Source organism: Cyprinus carpio, chromosome B11 (assembly GCF_018340385.1).
Source record: "Cyprinus carpio isolate SPL01 chromosome B11, ASM1834038v1, whole genome shotgun sequence".
Taxonomy (NCBI): domain Eukaryota; kingdom Metazoa; phylum Chordata; class Actinopteri; order Cypriniformes; family Cyprinidae; genus Cyprinus; species Cyprinus carpio.
In genome coordinates, this window is record NC_056607.1 from 21,773,221 (window position 1) to 21,790,179 (window position 16,959).

At 35.1% G+C, this 16,959-nt stretch overlaps 2 protein-coding genes across 2 annotated transcripts; one reads left to right on the plus strand and one right to left on the minus strand.

Moving 5' to 3' along the window:
- Positions 1 to 67: 67 nt before the first annotated feature.
- On the minus strand, positions 68 to 6,374 carry LOC109056532 (vimentin-type intermediate filament-associated coiled-coil protein-like). The gene is made up of 2 exons (XM_019073723.2): positions 5,822 to 6,374; positions 68 to 2,769 (listed from the first exon to the last, which is right to left on the minus strand). Exons 1-2 carry the CDS (start codon positions 6,010 to 6,012, stop codon positions 2,415 to 2,417), a joined length of 546 nt encoding a protein of 181 aa, XP_018929268.2. The 5' UTR covers positions 6,013 to 6,374; the 3' UTR covers positions 68 to 2,414.
- Positions 6,375 to 7,413: 1,039 nt separating this feature from the next.
- On the plus strand, positions 7,414 to 9,498 carry LOC109056538 (NADH dehydrogenase [ubiquinone] 1 alpha subcomplex subunit 11-like). Its single transcript, XM_042734581.1, has 4 exons — positions 7,414 to 7,732; positions 8,150 to 8,242; positions 9,068 to 9,190; positions 9,315 to 9,498. Exons 1-4 carry the CDS (start codon positions 7,654 to 7,656, stop codon positions 9,425 to 9,427), a joined length of 408 nt encoding a protein of 135 aa, XP_042590515.1. The 5' UTR covers positions 7,414 to 7,653; the 3' UTR covers positions 9,428 to 9,498.
- Positions 9,499 to 16,959: the final 7,461 nt, after the last annotated feature.

Here is a 16,959-nt window from a genome sequence, read left to right on the forward strand (position 1 = left end):
GCTACAAATGCAGGGATTTTACTCTAATTTGCACAAAGCATCAGGAAAAAGTACACACTCGTACACATTTAGCACTGAAGAATAACAAAATAGTTTATTAGAATTTTTCAGAATAAATAATTCCATTGAACAAGTAACCATCAGTCTTCTAGGCACTGCTTTACTTTATCTGTAGGGAAATATGGTCACTTCTGTACGGGGCACTAGCAAGACAAATATGGCATGCCCCAATATGTAACATGCTGCAGTTCAAAACTACATGTAACTCTTAAAATGAACACAAAAATATTGTGTAACCATCACATCTCAACAGGACACATGACACGCTGTACATGGATAATGCCCCATCATCAGTACACTCACGCACTACATTATGGCTCCCCTCCATCTGGCAATATGACAAAATATGACTTGGCTTGCATAGACTTGATTTTGCTAGGCTGAATTAAACGAATGACAAAATAAATTTGGAACAAGGCCTATACCATATCTATTCGTATTGGCATTACATTAGAACTGAAATAACAGCAAATAGGACAGCTGTTTTATGTTTACATGTAAATATGTAACATGATTCATTCAACCCATGAAACAGGTATATGAGATATTCAACAAAAACAAGTGTTTTTACACTCCTTACGATTTCTCAACCATGAGCCTGTAAATGCATAAGCAACAGCTTTAGCTTGCTTGGCTTTGCTCGGTTTATCTGGTGAAGCTCTATTTTAAGAACTGTTTTATTAAGGGAGCCTCTCAGAGAACAATTTCACTGCATAGATCATTTAATTATATACATGCATCTTAAATTACGTTTGCTGTCACACTGTCATTAACAGCCGCCTGGCGCTCCAGCGCTGAAGCTCAACTGCACAGTGGTGGTAGGGTATCTCAAAAACTGTTTTGTGTATTACTCCCATGATTCACTTCTGATACTTCTGAGTTTCCAGCACAAATTTTTAATCCTCAGTGGAGGAAAACATTTCCACAGTTTTTCAGGAACGTTCTATTGTATACTAATATACATTTAACATTTCAAACTGTATCAATTAACAAACAACAGAATATTTATAAACATAAATGCTGTAAAAAAAAAAATGTTTTTAATTTATGATACCTAATGCATTAACAAGCCTTACTGTAAAGTTATTTTATTTATTTTATAAAAATGGGTCCAAAAGAACTCGTACATGTAAGGAATCAAAAAAAAAAAAAATAAAAAAAAAATTGCACAGTTAAAGGAATAGTTCACCCAACCCAAAGCTTAATAGACATATTTAAGCTATTTTAAAATAAACAAAAATATTATTAAAATATTAGAAAATAAAATATTAAATTTTTAGAGAAGAAAATATTAAAAGAAAATATTTAATGCTAGGGTTTGCATGATTTGCTGTATATTTGCGCTTCCGAGGAAAAAGTACACACTTTAGATATTTAGCACTGAAAAATAATTTATTATAATTTTTCAGAATAAATAATTAGATTAAACAAGCAACCTGCATTTTTTAGGGTAGAGAAAAATGTAACAATTTAAATTCACATTATAGTCCAATGACTTTCCCTCGTTTTTTTTTTTTCTTCATCCACTGGACTCTAAATGTTCAAATTAAATGCTGTGTTCTGCAGAAGAAAGTAATACATGTTTAGAACCTGTCAGGACATGACATGAAGTTGAGCAAATGACAAAATTGAAATTTTTGGGTGAGCTATTCCTTTGAACTTTCCAGCATAGATATGCAAAGTATTGTGTTGCATTTTAATATGGGAGTCCAACAGTCTAATTTATGATTTAAACCTGTCTATTTGTGACCAATGCATGGCATACAATAGATAACAATGGGTCTAAATCATCTAAATCCAACTCCTGCGGCTTTCCCAACAAGAATCCATCATATTGCATCAAATTGCTCACTGAGAGGCTCCGACAAAACAGTAAGCATGCAATGTCACAGTATATTACATCTCTAAAACATCTTTTAAAAACAGGACTGCATCATGGTAACAAATTAAACTGCAGGTAGACTGCATGTAACAGGTCATTTCAATGCAAATTTTAAAAATGTTCTTAAATATTCATGTAACGCAATAAATCCATAAGGTATATCAAAGCATATGCAAATTTAAAAGTTAAAAAGGGAAGATTAAAGATAAATTAACTCGTTATTTCAAACTGAACCTAAATATCCAGTAATCTGAGGGACAAATCTAAAAGATATGTGGCATACTTGCACCAATTTGTGCACAGATTTAGCCAGAACTGACCAGGCTTTCGCTCTTTACAGTAGCATCCCATTCACACTCCAGTAACCTGTTTTATGATATAACAGATGTTTTACAAGACACTGCATCAATTGTAACCATAAAACACACACAGGCTGCTAAACCTGAGATGAGGAGCAGTTGAATTGAGACTCTCATACTGTGGTCCCAAACACAACCCCATCTAATTCCTGATCGTCAGAGTCGTCCTCGCTGAGGGAGAAGTCTTTGTGGTTGGAGAGGCGGCTGGGACTGCAGTTGGATTCTCCGTCCATGAGAGAGCTGTTGGTCGTGGGCTTCCCCAAGTCACTGACAGGCCCCATCCTCTCTGCCTCGGCCATCTGAGCCAGCATGCTGTCCAAAAATGGACGGCTTTTGCAAATGTTGTCCAGAAGCTGACATCGGTGTTGTAACTGTCCGATTAGAGAATCTTTTTCCTTAATCGTTTGGTTGAGTTTATGGATGGATTCCTCTGATTGACAGAGCTTCTCATGGAGGAAGAAAATCTCTCTACATGAAAAATAAAGATAAAATGACCTTTTAATTAAAGCTGCAGTTAATGCACCATTAGTTGCACCAATTGGAATAGTGCTGTTCAGTTTGTAAGCCAATCTGGACAGCTAATTCACCCTCAGGAAATTGGCAATTTTTTTTTTTTTTTTTTTTTTTTTTTTTAAGAGTAGCAGTCATCGATTTGTTTAAAGGGACAGTTCACTTAAAAATAAAAAAATTGTGTCTTTAATTACTCACCCTCAAGTTGTTCCAAAACTGTATCAGTTTCTTTGAGCTGTTGAACACAAAAGAAGATATTTTAAAGAATGTGGGTAACCAAACAGTTCTTGGTCCCCATTGACGTTCATAGTATGGAAAAAAAAAATCATGCAGATTTGGAATAACTTAAGGGGGAGTAAATGTGTCAGAAATTTCATTTTTGGTTGACCTGTCCCTTTAAAGTCTCTGCTAATTACTTGAAGACATTTTCATGTTTTGTTCCGCAAAATTATCTTTCTATACAGTGACATCAAATATGAATTTGAAGCTGATGTCTTCTGGAAAACAGTTGCTATTTTAGGACTATAGTGGTTGTTTGATATGTCTGTCAAGTAAACCTAAAATTCATAAAAACAATGCCTTTTTAAAATACATGTTTGAGGCATGACTATAGTGAGCACGCTAAAGTAATTCTAACCACCGATCTTTTTGTGAGAGTCCAAACAGCTGATAAATACATCAACAAATCCATCAAGACAACTGCTGCTGTTGAGACCACAATCCATAATAACGTATCCTCCAGTTAAAAATTATCTCATCTGAATCAGGAGAGAAATATGCAAGCTACTTTTACAATCAAAAATAGTTCTGAACAATTATATTGGTTGGTTTTGATGTGAGAGGACAACTGGGACTGACTTTTTCCACTAGAGGAAGCGTTATCACTGCCTTATATTTTAGCCTGAAGCGAAAGTTTAAAGTTTAAAACGTGTTAATTATGGATTTGTTTCTTACAAACACACAGCTTTTCAGTTCACAAGATGTTAATTGGTGGACTGGAGTTGTGTGGATAACTTGTGGATTATTGTGATGCTTTTTTCAGTTGTTTGGACACATTGAACAGTAGAGTGATTGAGGAAACTTGTTTGGAAACAATAACCCGTCTACCTTCTGTCCAGCATTTATCACACAAACAAGTAGCCCCGCCCCTCACAACGTTACCAGTTCTTTTGCTGATTGGTTAACAGGCGCGAGCTGCTGTCTATTTTGTTTTTTAAAAAGTCAAGAGCTGCCAGGTGTGTTTTCTTAGACCATCGTATCCAATAATATCTGTTATGTTTTATTTCAGGGATATTTTGAATGCAAAAGTCACTTACAGTAGCTTAATTGAGCTTTCTGATTTAGCGTATACATGGTTTTGACGTCAAATAATGCAATATTATGCATCTACAGCACGATACGGTTGTGTTAAAGGGTTAGTTTACATAAAAATCACAATTCTGTCATTAATTACCCACTCTTCGTTCATCTTTGGAACACAAATAAAGATATTTTTTATGAAATCCGAGAGCACTCTGACCCTTCATAGACAGCAACACAACTGTAATATTCCCAGGTAGTAAAAAATAACAACTTTATTCAACAACTCTTATCCTCCTCATCCAGTTTCCTGCAATGTGCCGCCATTGTGGAGAGTATCACGACACATACGCTTGCTTCCGCATCAAGTAAACAACGCATGCATGAGCATGTTAAGTATGCAGCAGCGCCATGCGCATGCATTGTTTTTTTTTTTATTGAACAGCAAGAACAAAACAAACAAAATATACACCTACAATGGCATTAACAAAAGTAGTTAAATGAGTATCAAGCAAGGCACATATCAGTTAAATAAATAATAATAAAAGAAAATACATTAATAAAATCAAAAATTAAGAAGGGGTCTCTTCATTCATCTTCTAAGAGACCAAAGTCTCTTATTATTCCTGCAAATTTCTGGGACTTTTTCATTTACATACATTCCAATGATGGAAAGTAATTACAAATAAAGTATCTTTTGAATACAGAAAAATAAGGTTTCATCTTCATACATTTGCATTTATGAATGAAAATTTTTCCCAGAATCAACATTACAATAATAAAAAAAATCTTTTTTTTTTTTTTTTTTATCATCCAATATCATTCCAAACGTAATGTTTCCTGGCAAAAGTGGGCAGTGAATGAACCTTTGTCTCCAACCAATAAGACATATTTCCCCAAAAATATTTGAAAACACACAAGAAAAAAAAAATATATCAACTTGACAGAAAATACAAGTATTTTCTTCAAAATTAAACCGTTGTCTTAAAAAATTCACTTGATGGATATATACCACTGAATATTTTAAAATGAGTTTCCTTAGCTTTAGGAGCCACTGGAAAGCTAATATACTTTGTTATCAATTTTTTTACAGATGATTTATCATAAACTTGCAAAACACTGTTATGATACAGAAGCGTTGGATATAATATGGAACTGAAACAAGAGCGAATAAGTTTGTTGGGAAGCATTGCCCTCAAGTCATTACCATTGAAGAAAAGGAATGGGAGTTCACAAGTCCATCTGGTATATTGACAGAAGTGTTATGTATCAAATTTATAAAACTTTTTGGAATGGCGTTGCATGGATTGTTTTCATGATGCGGAAGCAAGCGCATGTGTCGTAATACTGTGTACACTATGGCGGCATGTTGCAGGAAAAGAGTTATTGAATAAAGTCGTTATTTTTGTTTTCTTTGCACACAAAAAGTATTCTCGTCGCTTCGTAAAATTACGGTTGAACCCCTGATGTCACATGGACTATTTTACCGATGTCCTTAGTACGTTTCTGGGCCTTGAACGTGGTAGTTGTGTTGCTGTCTAAGAAGGGTCAGTGAGCTCTCGGATTTCATCAAAAATATCTTAATTTGTGTTCCCAAGATGAACAAAAGTCTTACAGGTTTGGAACGACATGAGGGTCAGCAATTAATGACAGAATTTGCGTTTTTGGATGAACTATCCCTTTAAGGATGTAAATATATTCTTTCCCCTACTTGTCCTTGGCCTCCGTGATCTCTTGCGTGGTGGCTCTCAGTTGCTCATCTTTGCGGATGAGGCTCTCCGCCTGCTCGCGCACGGTTTTCTCCGCGTCCTCCAGCCTCTGCTCGAGGTCTGTGACCCGTCTGTGCAGCGCCGCCAGGTGCGCGTTCGCCTCTCTGATCTGCACCGGCGACGGGGACGACATGCTCGGGATGCGGAAGACGACAGCACCGGTCCGGTAAGCTCTCTCTCACCCACGACAACGCCGCACCGCTGGGCTGATCATCTTCCGCGGGTCCGGACTGAATGATGCTGAACTCTCTCTCAAGCTCAGCATGCGTGATGCTGCAGCAGTGGCGCGCGACTCTTCTTCGCGTTTGTAATGCAGCGACAGTCGTCAGTGCGCGTTTACATGCACCGCGGAGGTTTGTGACTTTATCTTATTCAAGCAGGTGTTGCAGTTTGTGTTGTTTTCCAGTCAGCTGACGTGTCATCTGCACCAACTTCTTAGCAACCTGTAGCTGCTGACCCGGAAATGATCCAGAAGAGTCGCCGAAACAGAGAAACAGCAGTGATTACAAAATGCACTTTCCCTTGCGAGGCTCCAAACAAATCTTTTGATTTTTGGGCCCTTTTTATTATTACTTATAATAATATTAATGTGCTGATAACTCAGTTTTTATCATATACGTTTTATAATACACCCGTTTCATTTAGCCTAGATTGTACCAGTAATTAAAAATAATATCTAAATGATAAAGTTTAGTTATTTAAAGACTAGTTTACATAAATTACATACAGTCACCTAATTCAGGGAAATTCGGGTGCACACAGGGAAGTGTATGTATGTATATATGCTATTTATTTACTTGCACTTTTAAGATTTAATGTGTTGACAGTAGAATGCCGTTCATTTTGCATCAAATCAAGGATTTTGGATTTAAAAAAAAAACTAGGCTATATTTATGTAGGGTCTGGTGTATATTTTAGGTTCTTTTATCTTTTTTTGTAGCGTACCTTTCAGAAGACTCCCTTTTCTTTTTCTTTTTTCTCTCTTTTTCATATAAGTTGTTACAGCTGAATCGCAAAATAAAACCAGCAATTTCAACTTGTTTGTGCTTAGCTGATACCTGTAGGATGCCTAGTTATGCATAACATCAAATCAAGAGATCACAGTTATTTTAGTATCACTGAGATAATATTAAAGTTTTTGTTAATGTTGGAGCTAGATTTTATTTTTATATTTTCTGCATTCATGTTGATTTCAATTAAAGTTTTATTTTTTTTTTATATTTTTGGTTTTCATTTTATTTTTTGGTTTAGGTTTTAGTTTTTTATTTTTTTTTATTCATTTTATTTCAGTTTTATTTTTAGATATTTCAGGAGGTCTACATCTAGTCAAACTAAGTAAAAATTAGACATTTTGCCTTGTTAACTAGCTGATGTAAAATGAAAAAAAAATAGTTATATATATATAATTTCAAGTAACTTTTTATGGTTTAATTATAGCTCCCTTTAATAACCTTGGATCGTGTATATTCGGATAGGAGGATGGTGTTGCAGTTGAAAATCACTTGAACGCGACTAGATCCACAACATCATTAAAAGAATGAGGTCAAGAAGAAGCTTTAGCTCAAAAGATAAACTTTATGGCCTATCACTGCATTATCTTACACAAACTAAACTGAGTGAGAGAATATAGCTTTTTTTTTTAAAGGAAGAAGGAAATGTGGTTCACACTCCATAGCAGTTGGTGGCGCTAACGGACCGCTCGTTGTGCACCAACTGTCAATAAACTCAAGAAGAAGAACTCTCGCGCTATCCCAGTCGTGTCCTTGATGCAGAAATGGGCTACTGGGATCTGGAAGAGGGCAAGGACTGCGTTGCCAAAACATGGATCACCACAAAAATAGCCACTGCCATCGGTTAGTCTGCTGTATGTCTGGATTCTAGGGTTTCTAGCGGATTATTTGAGCGTGGTGTTTAACATGCGCATTGTTTATGGGCTCTAAAGGCTAAGCTGTTAGCATGTAAGTTACCCTCGCAGCTAGTGAAATAGTGAATAACACATTAGCGCGCTATTCTTATAATCGTGTTATATTCAAATTTTCGACTTAATTCCGTCGGTTAGTTGGTTTGTCTAACTGTAAAGTGGCTTCAGCGTGTATTGTTTTGTGATTTGCAAAATGACATTCAGAGCTGCTATCACACTCCAATCGTCGATTTGTTTCATACCTAACTTACTTGCGTTGTTCGTGTGACTCTCATAATGATGCAGATTCCACCGAGCATGGCCTGCTTTATTAAACACAGCTTCATGTGCTACTGTTGTTGTTCTGCAGGGCTGGTAGGTTCTGCCTACCACATTGTAGCATTTCCACCGGAAACAGCTGTTGAGGCTTTGGCCAGAGCAACATCAGGCACTGTCACCATGGGTAAGACAAATATCTCTCTCTCTCTCTCTCTCTCTCTCTCTCTCTATATATATATATATATATATATATATATATAGTTTCCAAGACATTACCATTTTTCATTTTATTTTTGTTTATGTGTGTTTGTATTTTTTTGTTTAATTTTATTATTTATGTTTGTTTGGAAAGTGTACTTGAATGTTGTGAAAATTTTAGGATGAAAAAAAATATAATGCATAAGTGTACCACTGAGTTTCCCATACATTGTGAGGTGTGTTTGTGTGTGAGAGAGAGAGAGATCAAGGTAATTTATGTTGGTGAAACGTGAAAGACTTCGGCTGCATCTGAAATTGCATGCTCTCTGAATAGATACTTCTTTTGAATAATTTCTTCATAACCATTAAAATTTTCATTCCATAATGTGTGTACAATGAATGTAATTCAGACATACTACATTCGCCTTGTTGTCTTTGTCATCACTGTCATCCACAAATCCTCTCTCGTGACCTTAGAATTCTGTTTTATGAATTCTGTGAATTTGGACACGCTAGTATTTTCACTGAACGTTGTTTTCGCTTGCTATCTAGCAGGGAGGCGTGCCATTTTGGATGCAGCCTTTGTCTTTGTGATTCACCTTCATTTTCCATCATTTTTGCTCTGTCGGGACTTCATAAAAAGTTGAATAAAAGTTAAAAATACTGTCTTTCTTTACAGTTGCTTGTGTTGGCTTTGTTACATGTTGGAACAGTAGATACATTAATGGAATGATTTTAGTTTAAATCAGTTATATCAGATGGCAACACACACTTGCTTCAGTAATTTACTTCCTGTTTGCATCCCTTTCAGCCGCCATGGGTGCCATCTTTGGAATGGCCACTTGTCTGAGCGCACAGGCCAGAGAAGCACCTGACGACCCAACCAACTATTTCATCGGTGGATGTGCTTCGGGTATTTTCCTCGGAGCACGAAGTAAGTACAATATTCACATGTTTTTCATAATTAATCATGGTCAATGGTGTCTTTTTTTGTTGTTGTTGTTGTTAAAGAAGAGTTTAAAGAAGTTTGCTGGTGTTGTTTTTTTTTTTACGTTTAGCACACAGTGCTATCACCGGTACCACAGCGTGTTTTGGTCTGGGAACTTTGGCTATGTTCACCAAGATTGGAAAAAAGGAAGGCTGGAGACTAACAGGACCCCCAAAACTGTGACCTGACATGTCCCCTAGTGCTTGATGTGTTTATATTGTATATTGCTCAAATAAATGTATTATGATTAAAAAGTCTCTGGGTATACTCTTTGTGTTTGAGTTTTCTGAAGTTTTCTGCTTCTCCCATTTGCTCTTTTTACATTGACAATCACTCTTTTATAGACTAATGCAATCAGATAACAATAATATCTCAAGCTCCTGCCCCTTTAATCGCTAACGCTAAAATGCCCTTTCGGTCCGGTCTATGTGCCCCCCGACTGCGATTTCTACCGAGGGAGATCTCAAAATATTCAAATACTTACATTTGAGTTTCATTAAATGACCATCCCTACAGTATAAATTCTGGGTATCTCTTGTTCTTTGAAACCATAATAATGGGGAAGACAATCATTGACATCCTCAACAAAGAGGGTAAGTCACAGAAGGTCATTACTGAACGGGTGGCTGTTCACAGAGTGCTGTATCAAAGCATATTAAATGCAAAGTTGACTGGAAGAAATTGCGACGGAAAAGTTGCACAAGCTTCAGAATACTGTCAAGCAAAGCCGATTCAAACACTTGGGAGAGCTTCACAAGGAGTGGACTGAAGCTGGAGTCAGTGCATCAAGAGTCACCTCACTCCGACATCTTCAGGAAACCACTTCTGAAACAGAAACAATGTCAGAAGCATCTTACCTGGGCAGAGGAGAAAAAGAACTGGACTGTTGCTCAGTGCTCCAAAGTCCTCTTTTCAGATAAAAGTACATTTTGCATTTCATTTGGAAATCAAGGTCTGGAGAAACAGTGGAGAAGCACAGAACCCAAGCTGCTTGAAGTCCAGTGTGAAGTTTCTGAAGTCAGTGATGATTTAGGGTGCCGTGACATCTGCTGGTGTCGGTCCATTGTGTTTCATCAGGTCAAAAGTCAATGCAGCCGTCTACCAGGAGATTTTGGAGCACTTTATGCTTCCATCTGCTGACGAGCTTTATGGAGATGCTGATTTCCTTTTCCAGCAGGACTTGAGCACCTGCCCACAGTGCCAAAACCACTTCCAAGTGGTTTGCTGACCATGATATTACTGTGCTTGACTGGCCAGCCAACATGCCTGACCTGAACCTCATGTGGAATCTGTGAGATATTTTCAAGAGAAAGATGATAAACAGTGGATCCAACAATCCAGACGAGCTGAAGACTCAGTAGTGTCTCAGCAGAGCCACAGGCTGATCGCTTCATGCCACTCCTCACTGATGCTGAGTTTGTGTTATAGGACCCCCGACCAAGTATTGAGTGCATAAATGAACATACTTTAAAGAACTTGAACTTTTCTGTTTTGTAAATCCTTTTTGTTGTTTTTTTTTTTTTTTTTTTTTTTTTTTTTTTTTTTTTTTTGATTGATTGATTTTAGGAAATATTCTAATATTATGAGATACTGGATTTTTGACTTTAATGAGCTGTAAACTCTAATCATCAAAATAAAAAAATAAAAAAACTTTTGAAATGTTTTACTCTACATGTAATGAATCTAGAATATATGAAAGTTTAACTTTTTGAAACAAGTCACCAAAAATAATAAATAAATAAATGTTTTCCACGATTTTATAATTTTTTTAAAATAATCTTTTAGATCAGATCGGGACTTCGGAGCGAGTATAGAGATTGCTAATGTGTCGTCATCATGACGTATTCCCAGTGGTAAACGCAAAGCATTTTGGGAAACCGCGGCACAAACATAACGCGCCAGACTTCTATGCATGGAGGGAAGAACGATATAAACTGGAATAGAAGTGGCGTAAAGCTTAAGAACGGAATATCCTTTTATCGTTTTCCAGCGTGGAAAAATAATAGTACAAGCCATGTTTCAGAGGTGACAAATAGTTGACGAATGGCATGGATAGCAGCAGTAAGGAGCCCAAGATTACCTTCGATAACACTCCACCACACATGGTGGTGTGTTCAAAGCATTTTTCACAAAGGTAAGTTACAATTACTCTCTGTAAATGTTATGTTGTGGGCAAAAACCAGCGTGTTTTGTTTGACTTAAGCAGACCATTAGCTTAAGTTACCAACGTACTAAAGCGTAACGTTAATCAGATTTAAATGTACATCTAGGCTACATAGCAATTTATTTGGTGACTCTGTTTGCAGGCAAACCTGCCTATGAAATGTTGGAGTGTGATCCTGACTGGACCCCTTCTCTGTACCTCGGCCATACTGAGGTCAAAGCTACGAACACAGACCGGTTCAAGCCTTTTTGGAGAATTATATACCATGCTCACATCTAATATGTAAATGTTTATTGTTTTCCAAAAGATTTTGTAATGTCTCTTCTCACATGTAATGATTTTTTAGCCATGTCTGTATAAATAAAATACACAAAGACCGAATGAAATTCTGCCTCCTTTATCTGTATTAAGGAAGAATTGTGCAAAATCAGTGTTCTTTGGTTGCAAACACAATTATATAACTTAAATAGTAGTAACAATCCAACTTAATTTCAGTTTCTTTACATATTTAACATGTAAACACATTTAGATGAATACATTTACATTATTAAAAAGTCCATAGAAAACTTCGTGTGTGTATGCACTAACACTTAGTATCATGCAGTTGTAAATATATGGGTGCTGGAAGTTGGGCAACAGTTTGACGTCCCTTGACCAGTCGCTCTGCTCGTAAGGATCCAGTCTTTTGATTCCCTTTTTTTCTCGTCATATCTCGTCTTTGCATTAGGATTTAGTTTTAGGCGGTATGGTACGACAATGTTTTCTTTAGTCCGCTGCATTTTGTACGATTATATTCTGTTTTTCACGCTAATTTTTCATTATTTTCATGCCAGAACACTAGCCTGTTATGCCAACCTATGTAAACTGGCCAAACATACCCATAATTCTTTGCGTTCTGATGACGTTGCAGCCCAGTTGGTCACATGTCTTAGCAATCTCTATACACACTGCATACTCGACAGCTTTTATAGTCAAAACTTTAAAGGCATATATATAAAATTGATTTCTTAATATAAAAAATCCCCATCAAATATGCCCAGAACGAACACATATCCGTCTCCACTGTATAATACATCAAATTTCTTCATAGTTAAGCTCTCTTCCTCTGTCCATCACTCGCATGCAGACATAGCTAGTTGGTTACTTAAAAATGATAGCTGAAATCATTTTTAAGTTACTTTAATCTTTTTGGTGAGCATGCGAACTGGAGGTCAACGAAATGCCATGCTGTAGGCTATTTAATTTATTTTCTAGAATGTTATTAAATATTTTAATCATTGGCCTACATGTAATGGACTTTTGTTGTTTCTTAAAAGTCCTGAAAAATGCCCTTGGACCTCACTTGTTTATGACTCACAAGTTTGCATGTTGACTCTGTTTTTAGTATCAAAATATATTCATAATGTAGCCTGGAGTAGTGCAAACTTGTGCACATTTAGAACATGTACGTTGTGGTGAGTTCTTGTTGTGGCCACAAGGAGGAGCTGTTAAACCATTGTTCCTTTTTATATCTCTAATATAATTTACACAACTCACATAATTACATGATTCATTCACCATTTCATATGAATAAATACATTCATATTTTGGAATCTGAAACCATTAAAAAAATTAATATATTGTTATAAGACTTAATACAGGGCCCCCATGTTAACTTTCTTTGAGCAGTTCATATTAGGGGCCTGGGCCTCAAATAGAATTGTGTTAGCAGTTTCCATTTGTTCTATTCAGGGAGTATTTGTAATCACTGGTTTCTGGGGTGGTCTTGTCTACCATGAAGTATAGAGATGTGTGGCAAACTCATAGCTGGAAATCAAACCTAAGGATCTCCTCATATGTGTGCACAGCTCTATTATCACCACAGTTAAGACTTTTCCAAGGTGTTGAATTTTTATTAGAGACCCGTTGAGTTCACTGGACCGTTCTTACAGGTGATTAGCACAGCGGTTACTGGGAGGCTTTTAAATAATTAATGAGATGTGAGACACAGCTGTTTGCAGTTTATTTGGTTTCAACAGTTGGAACAAGCAGGGAAAACACAAGAATCTTGGAGACTGATTTGTTTGCTTTGGCCTTTTTCCTGTTGACAACCACAGAGACACAAAAAAGTGTCAATTATATCCATGAGGCTAAAAGCCAAACGGTGTAATTAGCAGACGTGTCCTCAACTGGACCTTCAATCTGCTAATAATTTGATCACGACACTGAAATTGCAAAACAACTTTTTCTGTAAAGATCAGCAAACCTGTATATATACAGAGAAAGAGAGAGCGTTATTTATTTAAAATTTTATTGTAGTCTCATTTGAGAAACCAAATTATTAAAAATTTTAAAATCTAAATTTATTTTATTTTAAATTATATTAATAATTATTATTCATTATAATTATAATAATTAATTATATATTAATTGCAATTTCAGTTTTATCTGTAGTTATATAAATACATCTAAAACTAAATGGAAATGAGACGTAACCTTCATATATATATATATATATATATATATATATATATATATATATATATATATATATATATATATATATATATAATTTCAATAAAACTGACATTATTTTTAATGTACCTCATATATTCACCCTGTGTGTGTGTGTGTGTGTGTGTGTGTGTATATACATATACACACACACACACACACACACACATAATATATATATATATATATATATATATATATATATATATATATATATATATATATAATATATATAATATATATATATATATATATATATATATATATATATAATGAACTCTTGGAAATGCATAGCACAAACTTTTAATTTAGGTGGCCATTACTAATTTCATAACCTTAAATGAGATAATTGAAAGCATGAATTAAATTCATCAGAGCTGAAAATAAAGAAAAAAGACAAAAGAAATGTTGTGAGGCCTGTCAAACCAGCTTCCGCTCATGGGACTAATTATGGTCGTTATGTAAAATTTGGCTCACGGTGACATCATGTGACTGTACTAATGAGCTGGAAATTACTGAGTGCCAATTTTTTATTGAGCAAATTACAGTTCCAGTAACAATGGCAGCGCCTTGTACAGAGTTCAAACCACTGAAGTGGATTTGTTAAGAGTCGAAGACCAATCGGGATTTTAAAAGTGAAGTGTATAATGTTTCATGTTAGAATACTTTCTCCCAGGATGCTTTTCGAAGCCAGATGGTGTAGTTACGACATCTTCCAGCAGGGGTTTTCAAACTTATTGATGTCAAGAACCCCCAAATATAATGATCCTTCCATGGACTACTCCTGTTCAACACACTCATGGCAGCTGGTAACTATTTCACTTTCTGGCAAGTCGGTGGTGAGATTTTATGAACCTGTACAAGCTCATCAATCTGCTTATGGCCTGCTGAGAGTTATTTTAGGGATGGACCTTCATACTTAGTTTTTTCTGAAAACCATTCGATTTCATACAACATAAATCATACATATTTCAGCAATTTACAAAATAAACAAATTTTAAAACAGTTTTCTTATGAGACCAGGCTGTCTTTTCCTAAAATGTAAAAGTAACTTTGTTCCCAATATGAGAAAAAAAGCATAAAATTAATAAGACAGTTGACATTTATATTGTTCCAAAACCAATCAAAATTTAACTCAAATCTTCAAAAAATAATTCTAAATTCAAATCTTTCTAATTTATTTATTTTTATGTACTTTAATTTGTATTATTTTATAATTGATTTAATTGTTTCTATAATTCACTGGGGGTTAAATGGCACTACACTTTAGTGTTGAAACAGTTTTTAATGTGAAAGATGAAAATTGTGCTATGAACATGCTAAAAAGCATTTTCTGACCAAAACACTGTATATTTTAAATAAATGCTTAACATATGTTGTAAACAGAGCTTCACTGTTTTCACATATAAATGTGGATGGAATAACCTATTTATAAACCAGATTTATAATGATTCAGAATGATTTACAATGTGAACAAATTTTCATGGATAGAAATATTGAAATAAAGGGCAAAATATATTTGTAAATCCTTTTAAAAAATATATATTTTTAAAGTATATATACACACACACACAAACATGAGTCAAAGACGTTAAGATGTCCACATAAAAGGAAATTTACAAAAGTGATTTTATGTCCATAGAATGTACTTTAAATGCAAGTAAAGTGTCTACTTTCAAGTTTTTGGAGAATAAAATGTAAAAATTTGGTCTAAATAATGTTACACTGTCATTCAAACAAACAACATGCTTATTCTGACATGTTCATGTTAGAATATATAAAAGAATAAGGAAGCATATTACATTTTATTGTGTTTTAAATGAGTAAAAAATTCTTACTAGCCAATGGGCAAAACCTAGGATAGTGGCAAATTTAAAACATTTTAAATTACAACTAATTAGTATTTGGGGAGAAATTAATTAGTCTTTTAATATGGCATAAATTGATTTTTGTAGTAAATATGCCTGAAAAGATTGTTACACTGAATGACATTTTAGTGGGTGTCTTCTGCAAATTGGAAAAATGTATATTTATTTTTTGCTTGGAAAAACAAAAACAAAATTGCAATTCAATATTTAGAATTTTTTTCTGGGAAAAACAACAATAATTTAAAGCAGTATAACACTTATTGTTTTATGCTTAAAGCCTTTTTTTGTCTTTGACCCACATACAAAAACATATTGGTAGAAAATATACTTACATTTATCAGACACTTTTATCCAAAGCGACTTACAGTGCATTCAGGCTAACATTTTTTTGGCTAACATATGTTCCCCTGGGAATCGAACCCACAACCTTTTGTGCTGCTTAGGCAATGCTTTACCACTGAGCCACAGGAACACTATACATAAACATATTTTTGAAAATATGTTTTTTGGCCATTTTTCTTGAATACTTGCAATAAGGTTCCAACTATATCTTGCTCCAGTGATAGTGTAATATAGTACTAAAATAATGTTAATACAATAAAATTACAATCACAGTTAATCTTGTTATTTCCATTATTATCTTGAGAAAGCAGAAAATTGTGTTAAAAAGTGTGTTAAAACGTGTTAAGCATTTAGCATTTAAGTTATATCTTAAGTTTTGGTCTAACCAAAATTTGGGGATAGGCTTTGGGAGACCTTTAAAAAAAATCATTATTTATGCAATATAGATTGCTCCTTATGGTGCAGACTATAATATGAAGCATCGGCCCTGCAGTTTCTTCTGCTCTCTTCCTTTCTAATGAGTTTGCAGGAAAAAGAAGCTGATGTGAACTAACTTCTGCCACTCTGCTTGTATTGATTCGCTCGCTGGCTCGATTTCCTTCCAAACGAAAGCATAAGTTCAAATACCAGTTCATCTTTGTCCGAAGTGCTGAATCTCATATCAAAATGCTACTTGGTTTGGCCAAAGAAAGAAAAAACAACTACTAAAGACTCTATCCATATCTGTTGTGTTCATACAGCAGTCCCTGCATAAGCAGATTTGAGCAAGCAGCTCGCTCAGCATTTGACTGTTCATACGGGTTCAGTCTCAACGGAAGCCCATCGACCCAGCGCTCTTTTGCGTCAGG